This window comes from Microcaecilia unicolor, chromosome 3, assembly GCF_901765095.1.
Source record: "Microcaecilia unicolor chromosome 3, aMicUni1.1, whole genome shotgun sequence".
Lineage (NCBI taxonomy): Eukaryota > Metazoa > Chordata > Amphibia > Gymnophiona > Siphonopidae > Microcaecilia > Microcaecilia unicolor.
The window spans coordinates 386,031,726-386,055,311 of record NC_044033.1 but is presented as its reverse complement, the minus strand read 5'-3'; the positions used below and the strand labels follow the sequence as shown (position 1 = coordinate 386,055,311).

The 23,586-nt window shown below is 41.4% G+C and overlaps 1 protein-coding gene across 2 annotated transcripts in view; it reads left to right on the top strand.

The window, feature by feature from the left end:
• The window catches only part of SCARA5 (scavenger receptor class A member 5), a 377,960-nt gene that overhangs the window by 117,910 nt on the left and 236,464 nt on the right, over positions 1-23,586 (top strand). For both annotated transcript variants that reach the window (XM_030198673.1, XM_030198672.1), the window contains exon 3: positions 10,894-11,022. In XM_030198673.1, the coding sequence (XP_030054533.1) occupies positions 10,894-11,022 (129 nt within the window). The remainder of the gene's footprint in view (positions 1-10,893; positions 11,023-23,586) is intronic.

Genomic DNA, 23,586 nt, shown 5'->3' with positions numbered 1-23,586 from the left:
CGCAGTTTAGTAAAAGAGGCCCTTAGTAAATAAGTCTAAAATTTGTGCAGGTTCATTATGCATTCATTTGTGTCTCATTATGCTTATTATCATGTTTCTAAATGTTATGATTTATCATCCGTTTGTAAGTAAACATTTTTTACTTGGCATATGCATCATTTTCCATTCCTATGATCTAATATTTTTTAAAACAGTCATTACAAGGATAAATATGTCATGGTTTCATTACATCTGTCTAACACAGTTTAGGGCGGGTTAATATTTTTTATTTTTTAATCTTGCCATGGGATTATTTTGTTGACGTATTTTAGGACCATATCCTCTAAGAAAGAGAAACAACCAAATCAAGCTTTTGGAATGTAATACAATAAAAAAAATAAGCATAAAAAGTCTAAAATAATCAAGCTGGAGGAGTGCATATTTGTTCCTTTATTTCCTCCCTTGACGTTCCTAAGAAATAAGATATAACAATAACCATACTGAGTCAGACCAAAGGTCAGTCTACCCCAGTATCCTGCTTCTAACAGTGGGCAAGCAGAATCTCCCAAACTAGCAAGGTTCCACGCCACCAACCCCAAGGATACGTAGTGGGTTTCCCCAGGTTTACCTTAATAACATTTTATGCACTTTTCATCCAAGAAATTAACCAAACCTTTTTAAAAGTCAGCTACACTAACTGCTTTTACCATATGCTGTGGCAATGAGTTTCAGAGTTTAACTATTTTTTTTTGTAACATTTGTACCCCGTGCTTTCCCACTCATGGCAGGCTCAATGCGGCTATGTATTGAATGAAAAAATATTTTAGAAGTATTGCTTTGTAATTGCATGGCACATCTACTAGTGTTTTTACTTTTTGAAAGAGAAAACAATATATTTGCATTTACCCATACTACTCCGCTCAGGATTTTGTACACCTCTATCATAGCCCCCTCTGCTGTGTCTTTTCAAGCTGACGAGCCCTAACCTCTCTAGCCTTTTCTTGTACGAGTCATTCCATCCTTTTGATAATTGTGGTTGCCCTTCTCTGTACCTTTTCTAATTCCGCTATATCTTTTTTTTCAGATGCAGTAATCAGAATTGTGTTTTTATTTTCTCTTCCTTTCCTAATGATTCCTAACATAGGGGCCCTTTTACTAAGCCGCGTAAGCATCTACGCACGCCCAATGCACACCAAAATTGGAGTTACCGCCCAGCTAACGTGTGGCTCTGGTGGTAATTTCATTTTTGGCGTGTGTCCAATAAATAATTTTCCTTTTCGGAACATGTATCGGACGCGTGCCAAGTGGCATTTCACGTGCGTAGATCATTCCTGCCCGGTTACCGCGTGAGTAAGGTCTCAGAACCAAAATGGAAGTGTGGCAATTTTGATTTTACCACACGTCCATTTTTGGCAAAAATTTTAAAAAGGCATTTTTTACAGGCGCGCTGAAAAATGGATCGGCAAGCACCCAAAACCCACGCCTACTCTACCACAAACCATTTTTCAGCGCACCTTAGTAAAAGGACCCCATAGTTTGTTTTTTTTTGTTTTTTAAAGGTGCTGCCACACACTGAGCAGTAGATTTCAACCTAAAGTCCACCATGACACCTGGATATTTTTCTTGAATGGTAACTTCTAATTTAGAACCTAATGTAGCTTTAAATTTGGATATTCTTCTCAATGTGCATTTCTTTGCACTTGTCTATTGTCAAGCCTCTCAAGACTTTGTTACTGTAAAGTCCTGATACCTTGAAGTATAACCTTGGCACACCAGAGCACACCTGAAGTTTCTATTATTTTCTGAAGTTTCCTTTATTGCATAAACACATAGACAATTTACTCACAGTCATGATGTTCAGAAGTTGGAGGTGGAAATCTGAAGAGAGGCCGCTTTACTGCAGACGTGGGAAATAGTTGAGCAGATAGAAGTATCTCAGAGCTGGGTGACTGGAGTGTACGATATCTCATTAGAGAGACACTTTCAAGGTAAAAAACCAAGTTCATTCCAGGGAGTTTGAAGCAGGACAGTGCTGCCTGAAGCAAGATGGAGAATGGCTTATGACGAGAGGGACAGGGGGGTCAAGAAGGCTCACACAGGTCCAGGGAGGAGGAGGTAAAGACCAATGGGGGCAAAGCCTGCCATCAGGGGTGGTCCTAGGGGGCAGCCTTTGATTGGAGGGAAAGGTCATACCTGGCTGACCTCTCAGGACAGAGATAGTAAGAATGACCAGGAAATGATAGCAGGTAGACAAAGGAGACAAGCTTGGCTGAGAAAGAGTTCTTGTACAGACAAGCAAGTGTGGCTGCATTGCCTGTGAACTACATTACACACAATGCATTGCTCACGTATCTTTGCAGAGAGAACTGCAGCAATGAAAATCTGTAGAAGTGAGAATAACAGTAAAAGCATTAAACACATTTTAGGATCACATTATAAACTAATGCGAGGCTGTCAGAGGACAGAACATCTATATTAAACTTCATCTGTCATTTGAATGCCCAGTTTTCTAGTCTTGCAAGGTCCTTCTGCATGTGATTTAACAACTTTTGTGTTCTCTGCAAATTTCATCACCTCACTCGTCGTTCCCATTTCCAAATCATTTATAAATGTTAAAAAGCACCAGTCCCAGGCACCAGCACTGTGGGTGCCTACCTTCCTTTGCTACCCTGTGGCATGAAGATTTCAGCTCCAAATTTAATAAAGTGTATCATCAAAATATTGGGAGTGCCCAGGCTCCCACAGCACCTGCAGAGCTGGTGCCTGTGGGAAGAGAGGCTGGGAGTGAAGCTGTGAGAGAGAAGCAGAGGGGGTTAGGAAGGGGTGAACAGAACTGAAAGGGTTACTGGCACGGAGAGAGAGAGAGAGAGAGAGAGAATTCTGCTGTGAAGGGCTAGAAGAGGCAGAAATGAGCTGAAAGAGGAAGAGAGGCTGAGTGATGGGGACAAGCTGAGAGTGGAGTAGTAGGGAGAGGAATAGGAAGAAGTAAGTGAATTGAAAGGGGTTACTGTTTAGGAGAGAGAATTCTGCTGTGAAAGGCTGGAAGAAACAGAACAGAGATGTAAGAGGGAGAGGGGCTGAGTGATGTGAGTGGAGCTGTGGGAAGAGGAATAGTGAGGTGTGACAGGGGTGAATGGGATTGAAAGAGGTTTCTGACAGAAAGAGGGAGAATTCAGTTGTGAAGGGTTGGAAGAAGCAGAAAGGAGCTGTAAGGGGAAGAGAGGCTGGCGATAGGGACAGAGGCTGGGAGTCAAGTTTTGGGAAGGAATAGAAGGGACTATGAAGGAGTGAAGGGAATTGAAAGTGGTTACTGGTTGGGAGAAAGAATGTTGCTGCGAAGAGATGGAAGTGTCTGAAAGCTCTAAAGGGAAGAGAGGCTGAGGGGCCCTTTTACTAGGCCGCATAAATGCCTATAGATGCCCAATGTGCACCAATTCGGAGTTACCGCCTAGCTACCGCGTGGCCCATGTGGTAATTCCATTTTTTATGTGCATCCGCTATGCACGCCAGAAAATAAATATTTTATTTTCTGGCGCACGGTGAAAATCAGGTGGTAACTCGAACTTGATGCACATAGGCGATTACCGCACAGTTAACGCGAGAAAATTTACCGCTAAGTCAATGGCTGGCGGTAAGGCCTCAGACCCCAAATGGAAGCACACCAATTTTTATTTTGCCGCAAGTCCATTTTCGGCAAAAAATTTAAAAAAGGCATTTTTTGCAGGCGTGCTGAAAAATGGATCTGCGCGTGCCCAAAACCCACGCCTACACTACCGCAGGCCATTTTTCAGCACACCTTAGAAAAAGGACCCCTGAGTGATGGGGACAGCAACTGGGTGAGGAGCTTGTGAATGAAAAGGAAACAGGGTGAGGGGCTCAGACAGATGATAGGCTGTGATGGGGTTAAGCAGCTGGGAGAAGGAGAAGATTTGGGAGAAAGGAAGAAGAGCAGGCCGAGAGGGGACACAAGATGCAGAAGAAAGAGTAGCTGAAAGAAATGGAGTGTATTTGAGTGGATTGGGAAAAGAGGGGATGAAGGAACGAGAGGTCATGGTGGAGGGAAGAGATATGAAGGTGAGAAGTGGCATGAAGGGGTGACAATGAGAGAAGGTAGAGAGACAGGCTATAGAAAGACAAACACATGGGGTAAAGAGAAATGAAAGAAATGAGAAGACTGGAAAAGACTTAATAAAAGATAAAGAACATGAAGGCAGAGAGGAAGCATAAGTGATGACCGAGATTAAGCAGAGGCAGAAGACATAAGATAAACTATAGACACAAAGGTTTGAACATTGCCTAACTTTAATACAGATTTCGTGCTAGCTGGGCTGAGTCATGGTTGGGGAATAGCTGGTTTGTTTGTTTTTTTGCCATTCTCCTCCAACCCACCTGAATAAATAAGTTATTTTACTGAAGGCACATGAGGGAGCAGAGGAAGTTTTGGCAGTATGTGATGTCATAGTCTGAAAAAGTTCTGTAATGGAGATCAAATTGAAAGATAAATGGCGTGGAACATTATTTTCCTTTTTCACAAAAATAAATAATCATTCTGCCTGAATGTGGGTGGTATGGATGGGCCAGGCTGGACTGGACAGGATATGACTGTGGTATAGATGGGCTGTGGGTGAGAGGGGGAAGGGAGGAGAAGAGAAATGAGGTGGAGTAAATCATTTGGTGTGAGTTAGGGTGGGGAGGGAGAGAGAGAGAGAGAGCGATGGGACATTCAGTGCTTCCCTAGCCGTTCTTTTAGCCACAAGTCTCCTAGTCTGTTCACTATCTGCTATGCTCTACTTTTAAATACAACTTGGCCAGTTATGGCCATGGCCCTGCCATATTTTGTTTTCCTTTTTGCATTAATGGTATTGTGTGACAAGTTGAGCACCCCCAATCATTTAGAAAGGTTGGCTCCTATTGTTCTGTCTTATGACAGCCTTCCAGTAGTTTATATTGTGACCCCAAAATGTGTTTTAATGCCTTTACTGTTATTCTCACTTCTAAGGGTTTTTACTGCTGCTGTCCTCACTGCAAAGATATATGAGCAATGCATTGTGTGTAATGTAGTCTCTCATGTAATGCAGCCACCCCTGCCTATCTGTATAAGGACGGTTACTATTGGTCTATGCTGCTGCCAAGACCTCTTCTCTTTCTCAGCCAAGCTTGGCTCCTTTGTCTACCTGCTATTATTTCCTGGTCATTCTTACTATCTCAGTCCTGAGAGGTCAGCCAGGTATGACCTTTCCCTCCAATCGAGAGCTGCCCTTTGGGACCACTCCTGTTACCTGATGGCAAGTTCTGTCCCTATTGGTCCCTTTACCTCCTCCTCCCTGGGCCTGTGTGAGCCCCTTCTTGGTCTCTGTTTCTCCGTGAGGCATTCTCCATCTTGCTTCAGACAGCACTTGTCCTGCAAAACTCCCTGGAACGAACTCGTTTTTTTTTTTTTTTTTTACTTTGTTAATACTTTCTAATACGGTATTGCACATCCCAGCCACCTAGCTCTGAACTACCTGGCATCTGTTTAACTATTTTCTCATCTCTGCAATAAAGCTGCCTTTCTTCAGAGTTTTACCTCCAACCACTGATACAGCTCTCAGAATTACGGTGTCTCTGTTGCCTTGAGGCAATGTAAATTATCTATATTTATTCAGTAAAGGAAACTTCTAGTCTTCAGGTTCTGTAAACAATTTTAATGATAGTTTACAGATTATTAAAAGATCTGCAATTTCATTTCTGAGTTCTTTTAGTATTCTGGGGGTGTAAATCATCTAGTCCATTTGAATTGTTGCTTCATAGCCTAACAATTTTTAGCCTATTTCATCTTCCAGTTTCAATGAGATTTGTTTCATTCCCTCTGAATTGTCACCTTTCTGGTATGGGTAACTCCCTTACAACTTCCTCAGTAAAGACCAAAGTAAAGAATTTAATTTAGGGGCCCTTTTACAGAGCGGCGGTAAGCCCATCGGGGGCTTACCGCTCGCTCTTACAGGACTACCACCGGTCCAATGTGGCTGCCGGCAGTAGTCCCATCCTGAGCACACGTCATTTCTGGGAGAATGGCTTGTGTGGCATAAACTGGTAGTAATCTGGCATCACCGCATGCTGCCCAGTTACCTCCGGGTTAGCATGGGAGCCCTTATCGCCACCTCAATGGGTGGCGGTAAGGGCTCCCTGCCACGTGGCCACACAGTAAGAGTTATCTCACCGCATGGCCATTTTTTTTTTGGGGGGGGGAGGGGGTCTTTTACCAGCTGTGGAAAAAATGGCCCTGGCACATGGGAAAAACGGCCCCTGCTGCTAGGACAGGGCCCTTTTTCCCACAGATTGGTAAAAGGGCCCCAAGTCTCTCGCAGTGGTCTTGTCCTTCCCGAGTGCCCATTCATTTCATGATGATCTAATACTCCAACTGGCTCCCTCACAGGTTTCCTGCTTCTAAGGTACCTGAAAAAGTTTTATTACAAATTTTTGCCTCTATGACAAGCTTTTCTTCAATTCTCTTTTTGCCTTCCTTATCAATGCATTGCATCTAATTTGCCAGTGCTTATGCTGCTTCCTGTTTTCTTTATTTGAATACTTTTTCCATTTTTTTGAAAGATGTTTCTTTCCAGCTCATTTTCGAAAGTGATTGCCGGCTATCTTCCGACACAAATCGGGAGATGGCCGACAATCTCCTGAACCCGGCCAAATCGGTATAATCAAAAGCCGATTTTGGCCGGGTTCAACTGCGGAGCTGGCGAAACATCAAGGGGGCGTGTCTGTAGGGTAGTGAAGGCAGGACAGGGTGGGACGGGGGCGTGCTCACAAGATGGCCGGCTTCACCCGATAATGGAAAAAAAAAGCCAGGCTTGACGAGCATTTCGCCGGCTTTACTTGGTCCCTTTTTTTCACGACCAAGCTTCAAAAAGGAGCCCCAACTGACCAAATGACCACCGGAGGGAATCGGGGATCACCTCCCCTTACTCCCCCAGTGGTCACCAACCCCCTCCTACCCAAAAAAACAACAAAAAAAACCCTTTTTTGTCAGCCTCAAATGTCATACCCATCTCCTTGATTGCAATATGCAAGTCCCTGGAGCAGTTTTTAGTGGGTGCAGTGCACTTCAGACAGGTGGACTCAGGCCCATCCCCCCCTACTTGTTACACTTGTGGTGGTAAATGGGAGCCCTCCAAAACCCACCCAAAACCCACTGTACCCACATGTAGGTGCCCCCCTTCACCCCTTAGGGCTATGATAATGGTGTAGAGTTGTGGGGAGTGAGTTTTGGGGGGATTTGGAGGACTAAACAACCAAGGGAAGGGAGCTATGCACCTGGGAGCTATTTTTTTTTAATTTTTAGAAGTGCTCCCTAGGGTGCCCGGTTAGTGTCCTGGCATGTGAGGGGGGCCAGTGCACTACAAATGCTGGCTCCTCCCACAACCAAATGCCTTGGATTTGGCCGGATTTGAGATCGCCGGCATTATTTTCCATTATGGCCGAAAACCGATGCCGGCCATCTCAAACCCGGCGAGCTCTGACATTTGGCTGGGCCCAACCGTATTAGCGAAGAAAAAGATGGCCGGCCATCTTTTTCAAAAATATGGTTGGCTCCGCCCACTTTCGGCACCGGCCCCGAAGATGGCCAGCCAGCTATTTGGCCGGCGCCATTCGATTATGCCCTTCTTTGGCTAGTATATCCTCTTAAATCTCACCTTTTAACCATGTGGCTGTCATTTGGACTTTCTTCCACCTTTTTTAATAAGTGGAATACATCTGGTCTGGCCTTCCAAGATGGTATTTTTAAAAGTTCATGCCTGATTTAAACTCCATGTAAAAAATTTTTATGTATGCATTTTCAATATTACAGTACAGTTCCCAGAAAGCACTCACAGACCCAACACACAAACCACCAGGATTCTTTATCCTCCTTCCAGACAAACAGGGTGAACAAACAATTATGTTTATTCTCTTGAAAAGCAATAGTAGAGTATGTCAAGAAAAAGAAAGAAATATCTCCAACATAGAAGACAGACAATTTAAATATATTAAGAAATAAAATTACTGGCATTGTTCTAATGTTAAAGCTCATTAAGGAGATATTCTAACACTAACAAAGAGGACATTGGTATTAAGGAAAATAAATGGCTCCTATTCTAAAACATAGGTGCAGTAAACTCTAAATGCAGACCTAAGAGAGTCAATTAGTATCAAGAGATGATACCACATTAAACTCAGGAGACTTCTCGATCAAACACTTACCCCCCTGTTTACTAAGCCACTCTAATGCCGACATAGCTCATTCACTTTGAATAGGCTGAGTCAGCTTTGCCACACAGCTTAGTAAACAGGGTGGTAAGGTTCAGAAAAAATATACTTCACATCCTGGTACCAGAACTTTAGAAAGAAATGAGCTCCTTTCTGAAGAGCTTGTTCTTAATAACAAAAATTGCTTCCGCCTTTTCTGCGTAGACTTGGTGACATCTTTAAAAATCCAGATTTCACTATTAAGAAAATATTGATTTCAATGACTATAGTACATTTTCAATGTCCAATCTCTTTGAATTTTTGACATTCCCAAAACTTCCATTAAATATCTAATTAAAGTCTCTTTCAGTGTATATCTAGTAATCCTAGGAAAATTCAAAATTTGCAGATTTTTCCCTCTGGATAAATATTCCATTGATTCTAATCTTCGTTGTGTTGCCAGTGCTTCACACACATTAACTTGTTGGAAAGATTCTAATTTAGCAACTCTTATTTCCAAATTATTAATTTTCTAGTCACATTCTGAAATTTTTATAGTACAGTTTGATAGTTCATTTGATAAAGTTGTTGTTTGTTCCCTTAAAGAATTATAAGATTCAGTCATAACATTACCCAAAAACATAATTCCATTCCAAAGAGAGTCAAGAGTCTGTGGCTTCTGAATATTAAATTCTAAATCATGATGACTCAGTGATAATGATGGTAACTCACCAGAGCATACAGATGGTCTCAAATCCATTGTTTGCAATACTTGTGGAGTAGAGTGCAATAGACAAAAGCCCAACTGGGCAATCGACTCCAGTATCTTGAGCTGCCTGAGTTTCTACTCCTTCATCTTCATAGGCAAAAACCTTTGATTACAGAGAGGGCCTGCACTCCTTGGGTGATGGAGTAGCATCCCCTGCTGAAGAAGACATTGAGGGGGTCTTTTACTAAAGGTTAGCTCGAGCTATCTGCAGCAGGGCCCATAGGAATAAAATGGGCCCTGCTGCAGATAACTCGAGCTAATCTTTAGTAAAAGACCCTTTGAGTGTTTGTGTGACCTCAGTCCTAGGTAGTGTGGAATGAAACCCATGGGTGGAGCTGAATCAGAGGTGTGTCCAGGGTTACAGATGTTTGATTAGTTGTTATCACGAAATGCCTAGCCACCTACCTGGGGTTACCCCGCAGCCACTAAGAGGGTCTATCCTCAGCACAACTCAGTTCTGCCTGCACCTGCCACTCGTGCTCTACACTAGCACCCTCTTTCCACCGACTGGGTCACAACTGCCTCTGGGTGAGTTTCCCACTATCAAATTATCCCCAGTGATTTCTAAATTACTGGAGTCACACTCCCAGTGACCCCACAGTTCCCATAAAGCATTCACAGACCCAACACACAAACCACCAGGATTTTTTATCCTTCCAGACAAACAGGGCGAACAAACAATTATGTTTATTCTCTTAAAAATATTGAACAGTGGAACAAAATGGTGCAAATAGGCAAACAATAACAGGTAACTGAAATATGGATCAATTATAACACTAACTAAACATTTCCATACTAGCTAAACAGTACCTGGGAAGATCAGGACATATAATTCACTGAGCCTCAACAAACAGATCTGTCTCTCTTTCTTCCTGGCTGAAGGCAAAATTAGTACACTCTAAAGAAAATTATCTTGGCCAATCAGAGCCCAGTCAACAAGATTTGAAAGTATGCTGCTGCTGCTGCTGCTTGCTTCCTGCTTGTGTTAAAGATAAAGAACATTCAGTACCCTATAGCAGTTTAAAGCAAAGAAACACCTCCTGCTGGCTAAATAAGAGAAATATACTTCAGACATAATTAAAACTGGAAAATATTTAATACATTTTACAGGCTTAAAACACACTGTTTCTTCACAGTTGTGTTTACATGAAATACATTTAATGTCACTTCTCTAGATCACAGTGTTAACATTTTGTGGTGTGCTTTAAAACCTGCCAATTTAGATTAGGGATGGGCAGACAAAAAAATTTGGTTTTGTTTAGTTTCCTGTGCCATTTTCAGGCTTTTTCATTTGGTTTCATTTTGTTTTATAAATGTTCATTTTGCTTCATTTATATAACTTGTTTTTTTTAGGGCACAACTGGACAAGAGCAACGCTGAAGCAACAGGAAATAAGTTCAGAGGTGGGGCAGAAATATTTTGCTCAAGCCTGCTCTGAGCTGAATTCTGCAGAGCCAGTCAGGAAACAAGCACTATTACTAAACGTAGTCACAGCTAGGCACGGACCAGCTGTAGAAAATTCACAACAGGCAACATATGTCATCTTGGAAAGCAACTGCCTTTCGACCAAAGATCACAAATTCAGGGCTGGCTGGCTAGCTATTAACACTGAAAAAAGGCAGAAATTTAACAACACAGGAAAGACACCTATCATTTCAGGGGTTATTCCTGTTGTTAAATGATAGGATGCATATCTGTGATTTAGAGTACATCTTAATGGCTGCTTACCAGTTCTACCAGTATGCTAAGATTAGGACTCTCAGTTTTAAAAAATGAATGGTGAATTGCTGCTATTGGTACCAGTCAGTCTGGGTGATTGGCTTATTAAAGGATCAGAACTCAAAATGATTCCAAATCACTGCTGTAAAAGAATTGATTCATATTGGTTGATGAGAGAGATATTTAAGATGGTTTTTTTTTGTGATCTGTAGGTCCTGCCGGTCATAAGAGGGCAGCAGGTCGCTGTGGTCAATTGGGCTCCATAGCTGCACTGAAGTATGCTGTGGTTGGATTATATTTGTTGGTGTTTCTTATTCTCGTTGGAGTTTTCATGCTTGCAGGTAAACAAATAAGTAAATTATTCTTAGTTGCTGTGGATTAACCTGGAATCACTAGTTGTGAAAATTTCACAAGTTCTCTGTTGGTATCACTAGGGGACCTGCCTCTGTTTAAGAAGTCCTCTTCTATAACAAATCATCTGTCACTTTCAGATCCTTTGCAGGAGTGGAGACAGATTATTTGGATATAGGAGGAGGTATTAATACACCTAGCAAATTCCTCCTTACACTGAGTCATGCCCCTCCCCTATAAGGAGAGCTGCAAGTAGATAGGGCAACTCCAAACCCTGCAGAAGGTCTGTCCAAAGATAAAATCTGTACAGGAATCTTTATTGTGAATGGCCCTGTTTTCTGGGTTTCACTACCTTTACACCCTCAATTAGAATATGCTGTCAACGATTTTACAACTGGACTGAAAACCTTTTTGTTTAGACATGCCCTTCAGGTCAGAATCTGCCTAGTTTTCTGTGACACCGCTGGAATCTGGGTGGTGCGGATGCTCTGGATTAGGTCTGCAGGATATGATCTCCTTCTTTCTCTCTTCTTTTCTGTACTAAATTTATTGTAGTTATTTTCCTTTCTTGGGCAATTAGAATTATGCTATTGTGAACTGCTCAGAAGGACTGTCTATGGTGCAGTATATCAAAATAAATTGAACTTGAGCTACATGCTATCCAAGGTGCTGAAGATGATAGAGCTCCACCACCACCACCTTCTAAATTAAGATTCCATCATCTGCACCCCTTGAAAGTGCCAAAATCCTCCCTTGAAGGTGCCTTGATCTCCCTAGATCAGGGAGATAGCAGGAGAAGGAAAGTAGCTTACCTCCATCATGACGCATCACTAGCCCATGGTAAATGTCAGTTTGCCTCATACTTTGAATTCATATGTCGGAGAACTTGACTCTGTGACTGCAAGCAGTAAAAAGAAATTGGCTTTGTATCAATGAACTGACATTGAAGATTGAAAAAAACTAAGATTTTGTTGATAGACCATGAGTGGGTTCCAACAATAGGTGCAGAATATGATTTTGTTTTGTGTTCAAATGACTTTTCTAATAGAAGTGAGACATTTCAGAATTGAGATTTTGACACAAAACAAAATCAAACTCTGCACCTATTGCTGGAACTGACTCATGGTCTACCCATAAAATTTTAGGGCCTCTTTTATCAAGCCTCGCTAGCAGTTCCCGGTGCGGTAATGCCGACAAAGCCCATTCACTTTGAATGAGCCCTGACAGCATTGCCACACAGGAACCACTAGCGTGGCTTGCAAAAAGAGGCCCTTAGTTTTTTCCACTCTTCAATATCAGTTTATTCATAAAGAGCCATTTGTTTACTGCTATTTTTCTGATCTGGGGAGCCTCAGGCACCTTCTAGGATAGATTATAGCGGATAATAGAATCTTCCCAATGACCCTCTTCTTCCAATTAATAAAGTCTATTATTTGCCAAATAAAAAGAGACAACCTGTGGAACTTGTTTCAACTGAGAGTTTGGAATCTGTTACCACAGACAATATAAATGTCACTGAATGTGTGGAGACCTCTTTGGACTTAGTTTAGACTCAAGCTATTCTACTTGTGCCCTTTGTTTTAGAAAATGGTAACAATCTAGTTCTGAAATAATTTTTCAGGAATCATACAGTAATTTTATGGGTCAAAAATAATGTATCTTCCTGATGTGTGCAGAGAGCTCTAGGAGAGGTATATGCTTTTCCTACCTCTCTGAACATGTGTTTTGCACTATTATGATACATTTGTCTTATATTTTCCTTCTAAGAGATCCTTTTATTAAGGTGCACTAATGGACTTAGCACATGCTAAATATTAAAAGCCCATAGGAATAAAATGGTCTTAGTATTTAGTATCCACTAAACAACGTATACAAGGTAGGGAAAGTTTATCACAAAAAATATATCAAAATCTACACTTTCCTTGCATTAGAATGATACAAAAAATCAGTGTATTGTGCTGGATTTCTAATAAGGAGGAAAAAGAGCCTCACAGAGCTCCTGGACAATATGTCTGTCTACTGGAGCTAAAACGGATCTTAAATTGATCCTCTGTTCATCATTGGCTCTGAAAAAACCCCCCAAAAAAAGTTTTCTAATGTTTTAATCAACAGTGACAAAGATAATAGTTCCTTTCTATTGTTGCTTCACAAAATATTAGGACTAATTGTTGCTTCACAGAATATTAGAACAAAGTGTAAAATAAACACTTATCTATAGCGTGAGAAGACTTCAATCTTTCTTCCTATGGCGCTCCAAGCCAACGTGGCCAGCGTTTCGTAAAAAACTGCTTCAGGGCTTAGATAGCGCTCGTCTTCTAGAAAAGAAAAAAAATGAAAAAAACATTCTCATAATTCATCACTGTGGTAGCAAAACAATATCCAACTGATTTAATCAAACTTGCCCACTCACATGAAAGCCGCTGTAGCGGTAGTCTCCTGCATTCAGCATTGCGATTGCTTCAAAATGGCTCTGATCTATATTTAGTGACGTCAGACGCTATGCCATGAAGCAACCTATCACTAGATAGCAGTACTAAAAGATATTTAAAGGTGTACTGCCATTTATAACAGTTTTAAAAGAAATGGCACCATTCAACTCAAAAGTTGAATGGTGCCATTTCTTTTAAAACTGTTATAAATGGCAGTACACCTTTAAATATCTTTTAGTACTGCTATCTAGTGATAGGTTGCTTCATGGCATAGCGTCTGACGTCACTAAATATAGATCAGAGCCATTTTGAAGCAATCGCAATGCTGAATGCAGGAGACTACCGCTACAGCGGCTTTCATGTGAGTGGGCAAGTTTGATTAAATCAGTTGGATATTGTTTTGCTACCACAGTGATGAATTATGAGAATGTTTTTTTCATTTTTTTTCTTTTCTAGAAGACGAGCGCTATCTAAGCCCTGAAGCAGTTTTTTACGAAACGCTGGCCACGTTGGCTTGGAGCGCCATAGGAAGAAAGATTGAAGTCTTCTCACGCTATAGATAAGTGTTTATTTTACACTTTGTTCTAATATTCTGTGAAGCAACAATTAGTCCTAATATTTTGTGAAGCAACAATAGAAAGGAACTATTATCTTTGTCACTGTTGATTAAAACATTAGAAAACTTTTTTTGGGGGGGTTTTTCAGAGCCAATGATGAACAGAGGATCAATTTAAGATCCGTTTTAGCTCCAGTAGACAGACATATTGTCCAGGAGCTCTGTGAGGCTCTTTTTCCTCCTTATTAGAAATCCAGCACAATACACTGATTTTTTGTATCATTCTAATGCAAGGAAAGTGTAGATTTTGATATATTTCTTAGTATTTAGTATACACTAATCGTTAAGGTGAGCTAAATCCATTAGTTCGCCGTAGTAAAATGAGCCCTAAGTGTTTGGTGAAATTTTAAAATGTATGTTATGTTTTCTTTGATCCAGGACAATGTAAAACTTTTCTTTACAATAGGTTTCCCTTACAGGTTGGTAGGGACAGGGCCGTGCCAACGCGGTAAGCAAGGTAAGCGAGGCAGGGGGGCGCCGTCCTCTGGGGGGCGCCCCGCCGCACCATGCTTGCCTCGCCCTCCCGCTCCCATGTCCCAACTGCCCGCCCTCTTCTCCCCCCAACAAAATCTCTTTTAAATTTACCTCCGTCCGGCTGGCAGGGCAGTGAACGGCGCAGCGTCAGTGAAGGAGGCGGCGCTCGCGACGTCTCTACTAGTCTTCCCTTCGCTCAATGTCCTGCCTTCTTCTGATGTCATTTCCTTGACGTCAGAAGAAGGTGGGACATTGAGCGAAGGGAAGACAAGTAGAGACGTCGGGAGCGCTGCCTCCTTCACTGATGCTGTGCCGTTTGCAGCCCTGCCAGCTGGACGGAGGTAAATTTAAAAGAGATTTTGTTGGGGGGAGAAGAGGGCGGGCAGTTGGGACATGGGAGCGGGAGGGCAGGGGAGAGAGGACAGCGATCATCTTCACGGGGGGGCGTGCGCTCCAACCGCTTGTCTGCGGGGGGGGGGGGGGCGGCGGCACCCGATCCTCTGCGGGGGGGGGAGCGCCACCCGATCCCTTGCAGGGGGGCGCCACAGACCCTTGGCACGGCCCTGGGTAGGGATAGTCATATTGTCTGATAGGGGATTTCTTGGAGTTAGGACAATTTAAGTTTGTGCCTAGACTTTACTTTTTAGTCTTGTTCTCTTATTTAATTTATTAGGATTTATTTACCACCTTCACTCTAAGCGGTGTACAGCAAGAATAAGTTAAACATAAGCAATAGACAATTACAGCAGTAAAAAATATTCAAACAACAATACTAAGTATGGCATAGTATGCTACATTACAATGCCAACACAATACACAATAAAACATTTTAATAGACAGCATAGGGTGTAAGCAAAGATGGAACATACAGATAGATAAGATAGAGTAAGAGGAATAAGAAAATAAGGGACTAGTTAAAGAGAGTTGCAAATGAGGTCTGAAAGGTGCTTGATCATTATTTTGGCTAGGGTAGGAGTGGATAAACATGTCCTACTATAATATGCGCAGCCAGTGTCATTTACTTCTTCCGTTAAAGGCGTGGTTGAAGATCCAAGCTTTTACCTACTTCCTGAAGTAGAGATAGTCTTGTGCTAAGCGAAGCCTTTCAGGGAGTGCATTCTAGAGTGTGAGGGCTATTCCGGAGAAGGCTCGCTTGCGGGTATCACATCGTGTGATGTCCTTTGGAGAGGGTATGGTTAGAAAAATTCCTTGGGAAGACCTTAGTAACCTTGAAGGTGTGTAGAGGGAGATCCTGTTCTTCAAGAACTCTGGACCATTTTCTTTAAGGGCCTTGAAGGTCAAACAGAGAGTTTTAAATTTGGTTCTGTATTGTACTGGTAGCCAGTGAAGTTTATGCAAAAATGGTGTGATGTGGTCACGTCCTTTACAACCTTTTATTAGTCTTGCTGCAGCATTCTGAATCATTTGGAGCTGGTGCAAACCCTTTGTAGTCAGACCAATGTACAGTGCGTTACAATAATCCAGTCTTGATGTTATCATGGCATGCACAACTGAGACAAGGCTTGCCTTCTCAATGTAAGGAGACAGGCAGCATAGTTGTCGCAAGTGATACAAGCTGCTCTTGAAGGTTGCTTGGATTTGGGGGATCAGAGTATTTTCTCCTTAATTTTTGTGGTGTGCGGCCATTTTGTTCTCTTTTTGCTCTTTTATTATCTACCCTGATTTCTGTACAAGTATTGCTGCTTGTTAATTTGTAAAATTGGATTTAAAATGTTTTTAAATACGATTTTTCAAAGAATAGGTGGCAGAATATGGAGATTAAGGAATGGGTTCGGAAGCTAAGGAGAGATATTTATGAATGCCTGTAATTATAATATTTATCCCCCTGATATTCAGCCCACAGAACTCAGTGGTTTTAAAGCTGTTAATCGCTGTGGGCTGAATCGAACTCAGATATCAATGCCAGGGCCATGTCTGGGCATCAGCATTGAATATCTAGGCCAGTCACTGACACAGATGTTATACGGTACCAACTAATATTCATAACTAAACAGACTAAGATAGGCCATACAAAAGGCAGTCCTATCTGCCTGGTTAGCTATGTGGACACCAGAACTGAATACAGACTTTGCTCAAAAAACTACCAGCTCTCCTCCAAGTCCACCCAAGGGCCATTCCAGCACTAACTGCACAGTTCCACAGTGGACAGAGAAGATATTCAGCAGCACTGTGCAGTTAAGTACTGCCGAATATCCTGGGATGGCCGGTTGAGTGGTTTTTAAACAGGCAGAAACTTCTTCTGCCCTCTTAAACCCCATTGAAAATGTACCCCTATGCATTTATCCTGGTTTTGGTATCTGCCTTGTATGTTTTTTTTGCCCAGCCCTATTGTTCAGTTTCCCCATCATTCACAGTCCCTTTTCTGTACTTTTCTACCAGTCTCTCTCACTCCTGTTGAGTCTAGGCCGGCTTGAGTGTATCTCTGTCACTTTCAGCTGCATGTGCCAGTACCACCAGCTTTTCAGCAATCCTCACGGGATTCTGGGTACTGCACGGCCCAAATTTCCTAAGAGCCATCTGCAGCTGAAAGATAACACCATAGAGCTGCCATTTGACCTGCTGCATTTATTTCTTCTTCTTTTCTAAACAGACAGGTAAGTGGTATTTGATTGTTGCTTTCTATCTACAAGTGTACAATTGGACTTTACTGATATCAAGCAGCATTAAAGAAAGAATGTTGAAACCAGAATTGAAACATCTAGGTCAGGGCATCTCAAATTCTTCTAGTATTTGAGAACAAGCTCTGCCAATACAGAGTCTGTTTTGAAATGCATGGTGAAATGGATATTTATGTGTTTGTTATGTTTGGCATGAACATTCATTTTAGAAAAACTAAACGTCTAAAATATCAACAGGCCAAAATGGACATATAATGTTTTGGAATAACAGCATAAATAATTATATGCCTAAAAAAAACTGTTTATCTTAGTAGCCATTTTTGAAACATAAATGTTTATATTTCCTGAAGCTGTCTCAGAGACCTATATCCCTCGCCAGTTTTGCTTTCTGGGAAGGGGGAGGGGTGCCATAAGCCACTGGGGGATTAAAGGAGTGAACTCCCCTAATCCCTTTTAATTGGACCACTTTTCTGAAACCTAGATCTCCTGATGGCAAGTGCAAATCCTGGTGTCAATCTGTTAGGATATAGACATTCATTCCCCTTCTAAAATAAGGATTGAATGTTCATTTTTAGGCCCACCATAGTTCTGTCTGAAAGATGCCCAGGCCACCATACTGGGAAATACCAAAGGTCCATCAATCCCAGCATCCTGTTTCTAACAGTGGCCAATCCAGGTCACAAAAACCTGGTAAGATCCCAAAAAAGTACAAAACATTTTATACTGCTTATCCCAGAAATAGTGGATTTTCCCCAAGTCCATTTAATAATGGTCTATGGTCTTTTCCTTTAGGAAGCCATCCAAACCCTTTTTAAACTCCACTAAGCTAACCGCCTTTACCACATTCTCTGGCAATGAATTCCAGAGTTTAATTACACGTTGAGTGAAGAAATATTTTGTCCGATTTGTTTTAAATTTACTACATTTTAGCTTTATCACATGCCCCCTAGTCCTAGTATTTTTGGAAAGCGTAAACAGACGCGTCACATCTACCCGTTCAACTCCACTCATTATTTTATAGACCTCTATCATATCTCCCCTCAGCCGCCTTTTCTCCAAGCTGAAGGGCCCTAGCCGCTTTAGCCTTTCCTCATAGGGAAGTCGTCCCATCCCCTTTATCATTTTCGTCCCCCTTCGCTGCACCTTTTCTAATTCCACTATATCTTTTTTGAGATGGGGCAACCAGAATTGAACTCAATATTCGAGGTGTGGACACACCATGGAGCGATACAAAGGCATTATAACATCCCCATTTTTGTTTTCCATTCCTTTCCTAATAATACCTAACATTCTATTTGCTTTCTTAGCCCCAGCAGCACACTGAGCAGAAGGTTTCAATGTATCATCAACGACGACACCTAGATCACTTTCTTTGTCTGTGACTCCTAGCATAGAACCTTGCATGACATAGCTATAATTCGGGTTCCTCATTCCCACATGCATCAATTTGCACTTGCTCACATTAAACGTCATCTGCCATTTAGACGCCCAGTCTCCCAGTCTCGTTAGGTCCACTTGTAATTTTTTACAATCTTCCCGCGATTTAACGACTTTGAATAACTTTGTGTCATCAGCAAATTTAATTACCTCACTAGTTACTCCCATCTCTAGGTCATTTATAAATATGTTAAAAAGCAGCGGTCCCAGCACAGACCCCTAGGGAACCCCACTAACTACCCTTCTCCATTAAGAATACTGACCATTTAACCGAAATCTCTGTTTTCTATCTTTTAACCAGTTTTTAATCCACAATAGAACACTACCTCCTATCCCGTTCTTCATTTTTAGACATGTATATCCTAATTTCATAAAATTGGAATCAAAGGGGGAAAGTTATCGGCCTGGGCTACCGTTAAGACATGTTATTTTACTGTAAATCCCAGTTATTAGTAATTAGATCTCATTGTATAAAATGGGCCCTGTGGTAATAACACATCTTAACAATAGCCTGATTTGATAACTCCATGCTCTGAGCTGATTATGTAGATAAATGTTTATGTGCCAGTTTATGCACGTCTAAAATGGGAATGACACTTCTAAAAAGCACCATTGTATTTTATATTGAGTGTTGCAAACTACCTTGAGCTCTGTGAGGGGTAAGTAGACTAAAAACGCTAAATATAAGTTAAGAGTTGGGCCTCCACTTCGAGAAATTCTGCACTGGCTCCCCATTAGAGAACAAGTAGCCTTTAAAATATGCACACTAATCCACAGGATAATCTTCGGTGAAGTCCCACAATATATGCTTGAGTTAATTAGCTTACCACCCAGAAACAGATCCACTACCTCAAGATCATATCTGAACTTACACTACCCAGACTGTAATGGCCTTAAATACAAATCAATTTATGCCTCCAACTTTACATACATTGGCACTCCATTATGGAATGCCCTTCCCAAATCAGGAAAATCTACATAGAACTACCTAAACTTCCGAAAATTATTGAAATCAGTATTGTTTAAGAAGGCTTACTCCCCAGGTTTAACTTAACTTGAATTAACTATAAATTAAGACCCAAGGACAACAATTACCTGTTGTTATCTCTTGCCTTTTTGCTGCTTAATTATTTTTATATCTTATTCTCAATTTGTAAAATTGTTCTTCTTGCACTGTAGCCTTACTACAGATTTATGTAAGCCACTTTGAGCCTGCTATCAGTGGGAAAATGTGGGATATAAATGTAATAATAAATAAATACATTGGGAGTTTCAGAAACACAAAAGTTTGGTGAGAATCAGTTTAAAACTAGTTTTCATCTTTGCAAAAATCCAGAAATGTATGGGTGAAAGAGGTTTAAACTGATAATGAAGGCGTATACACATACTTCAAAGGAGTACAATAGAGGCTGATCGTCTTCTCTGGGAAAAGAGTTTTTTTTCATAAACTGAACAAATCACGGGCCTCGTTTACTAACATACCTTAACACACATTAATATGAGTTATGCACATAAGGACCATTTTACTACAGTGCAGTAAAATCTGGGTTTAAAGCATTTTAACTTGGGACTTTCCCACACGCTAAATCCAGATTTAATGCCCCACTTTTTGTAGGACTTTTTTTTTAATTTGCAGATCATGCACAAATGTTTCCATCACCTGCAAACATTTAATATGAGAGCACTTACTGCTTCCTATTTAAGAGATGCTGTGTGCTCCTGCATTAACTCTCTGTTATCCAGTTAGCATAACATGGCACCACCAAAAATATGATTAAAAATTCATATTACAGGCTGGCTAGCATGTACTAACAGGCAAAACACTGCAAAACTCTTTAACTTCTATGGTAGACTGTTCTCATGTGCCAACCACGCATTAAGGACTTACCCCTGGATTCTATATAGCATGCTTAGAGATCCACGCCAAAATCCAAGCGTATTCTATAAAAATACATGTAAATTAAGAAGCTAATCAGTGTTGATAACAGCACTTAACAAGCAATAATGAGCACTAATTGGCAATTATTAGAATTTATGCACACAACTTGCTAAGTGTATTCTGTAACACAGTGCGCCTAACTTCTAACACACGCAGGTGGGGAAATGAGCATTTCTTGGGTGTTCTGAAATTTACACACAGAGTTCTATAATATGGCCCTTTGTGCCTAAATCTACATGCCGGGATTTACACCACATTTTCATTGGTGTAAATAGAGGTGTGTAGTTTTAGGCGCTGGGCTATCGACCAAGTGTATTCTATAAACCACACCTAAATCTTGGTGCCACTTATAGAATATGCTTAGTGGAAAATGTTTTCTGTGCGGATTTTTTTGGGTGCCATATATAGAATCTGGCCCTTAATGCCCTGTAGTAAAAGGACCCCGTTGTAAATAGACCCTAAAGAGAATAATGGGGTTTGCATTAAATAACACGCATTAGTGTTCATTAATACACATTGGCAAACATTAGTTAATGAAGCTCAAGGTCCCAAATTACAAAATTTAGGAGGTCTTTTTAGAAAGGTTAGGTGGCATTTACATGTTTAAACAGCTCATATATAATTATTCAACAAACTTTCCTGAAAGACTGACAAATTTCAATATATAAACTGAAAACAACAGCAAAACTTGCATAGAGTATGACAGCAATAGTGAGGAAAAAGCCTCAGAACCCCACCTTCGCTTCAGTACCGTGATAGGATTTAACAGGTGATCACCACACAGTTATTTGTTGAACACACTGATAAGTCACTTACCAGTAATAGTTGCATAGCATACAGCTTAAACAGCTTTTTATAAGAGGTCTTTTTATGCCGATGAAGTGATCACCTGTTATTTTACTGATAAGTCCAGTTAATAGTAACTAGCCTCTCTGTTTTCAAAGCCATGCGGCATTACCAACACAGCCAGTGGCGTAGCAAGGGCGGTGGGGGTGGTCCGCCCCGGGTGCACGCTGCTGGAGGGTGCCCGTTGGCTCTGCTGGTTCCCTGCTCCCTCTGCCCCGGAACAGGTTACTTCCTGTTCCGGGGCAGAGGGAGCAGGGAGCCAGTGGAGGCGACAGGTGCGCGGCTGCTCTCTGCACCCTCCAGCAACCAAGAATGCACCCGGGGGGGGGGGCTTGATGCACCGGGGAGGGGGGTGTCATTGCACCGGGGGAGGACTTGATGCGCCGGGTGTGTGTGTGTCGTGTTGCACCCCGGGGGATCAGACGCCGCTGCACCCGGGGGGGGGGGGGGGGGGGTGGTGGTGCGCAGCAGCGATAGGATCGCCACTGAACACAGCCCATTCAAAGTAAATGGGCTGTGTCAGCAGTAAAGCACCGCCAGCTGCTAGCTCAGCTTTGTAAACAAGGGCCTAGGTCTCATTGCAATAAGATGGGACGTATGCTAAAACAGCACGAGTTTGTGGTAAAATAGCATGTCTTAACAATAGCCCAACTTAATAATTGCATCCCTAAATTCCACTTTCTTTTGTTCTTTTTTTTTTTTTCTTACTTTATACATTACTTAGCCTAGGCTGCATCCTTAAAAATATGCTGTTGCATCCTAGCTTGTTATTCTCAAAAGCTTTTGGCTGTTACTCAAGTGAGTAGCTGCATATCGAAAAATGACTGTTTGCTGAGAAATGTGTACATGATGTGCTACGAGCCACGTGTTGCTATTAAAACTTGCAAAATCCACATGCCTAAATTTGATGAGTGTTTCTGGGTCTTTGGGTTAGGTCAAGCAAAATTCCCTTTATCTATATAATGTTTTTATTATTCATGTTTAGTATAATGATGATTAATCTGGGTGTAACCAAAGCTAACATAATAGGCAAAACATGCTTACATATAGAGCCAAGTAATTGCATCGTCTTAATATGTTCTAGCTATGAATACAAATAATAGAATATATCAAAGTAATGGCTTTTATGGGATGTCCTGCTATTTGAGAAAGCATAATTGCAAGATGTTTTCAACTCTTAATTAACTAGAAGGTTTCTCGGTGATATGCAAACTGGTCAGATTTCAGTGGATAACTGTGGTTTTTTCCTTGCAATGTTAGGCCTCTGTCTTGTTGTAGCATCATTGACCTTATTAGAGAAGACATTTATAACCCCCAAAAGGCAATGAGCCCTGCACTTGTCAGCTGGAAATAACTGCTTGCGTCCAAACTTTTCAAATTTATTACACGGTGCCGAAAAGGGCAACCGTCTCACGGGTGAACTGAACTAGAAGGAAATTGTTTTTTATTTATTCAAAATATATCTACCAGTAAATTCATGCACAGTCAGATGGTATTCTTTCATATATTTACAGGTTGATTTTCAAAACTACTTATCCAGCAAGGAACCCTACAGCCCTTAACAATTTGTTTGCTTTCAGCTGTAGATACTCCAGAAAAGCTTATGAGTACCAGAGAATTCCAGGTGATCAGGGGCAATCTGAACCAATCCTGGTTTTACTCCCACTGCATGCAATAAATGCAAAACCAGAACTGACTCAACCTTTCCCCGAATGACCCTGATCTATCAAATAAATTTGCTTTTTGTAGCATTAATTTGATCCCAGCTGCACTCCTTGCTGAACTGTAGTAACAAGTGGCACTCTTGTGATTTTACTTCCGGTGTAAGCTGGTTCTGTGTATGTGTGACCAAGATGGGGGTATTCTGCTGATATGTAGGCTCTGTGCAGAAAATCATGTTCTGTTTTCTCAATAAATCATGTGCTGGTACTTTTGGGAATATTTGTAATGCTACCTTTTTACATATTGCATGGCGAGTGATGGGGGTGTGGCTACTGTAGGGGTGGAGCCATGCAGAGTCACCCCCCACCCCCTCCAACATTGGCTCTGTATGGTTACTGGCATCTTTTTATCTAGAAAAAAAGCACTAAGAAGTAATGCACATATAATTGTTTGTATACATTTTTAAGTTCTTCCGCACTTACTGTGTGTCTCTAAAAGGATCAAATAGGTCA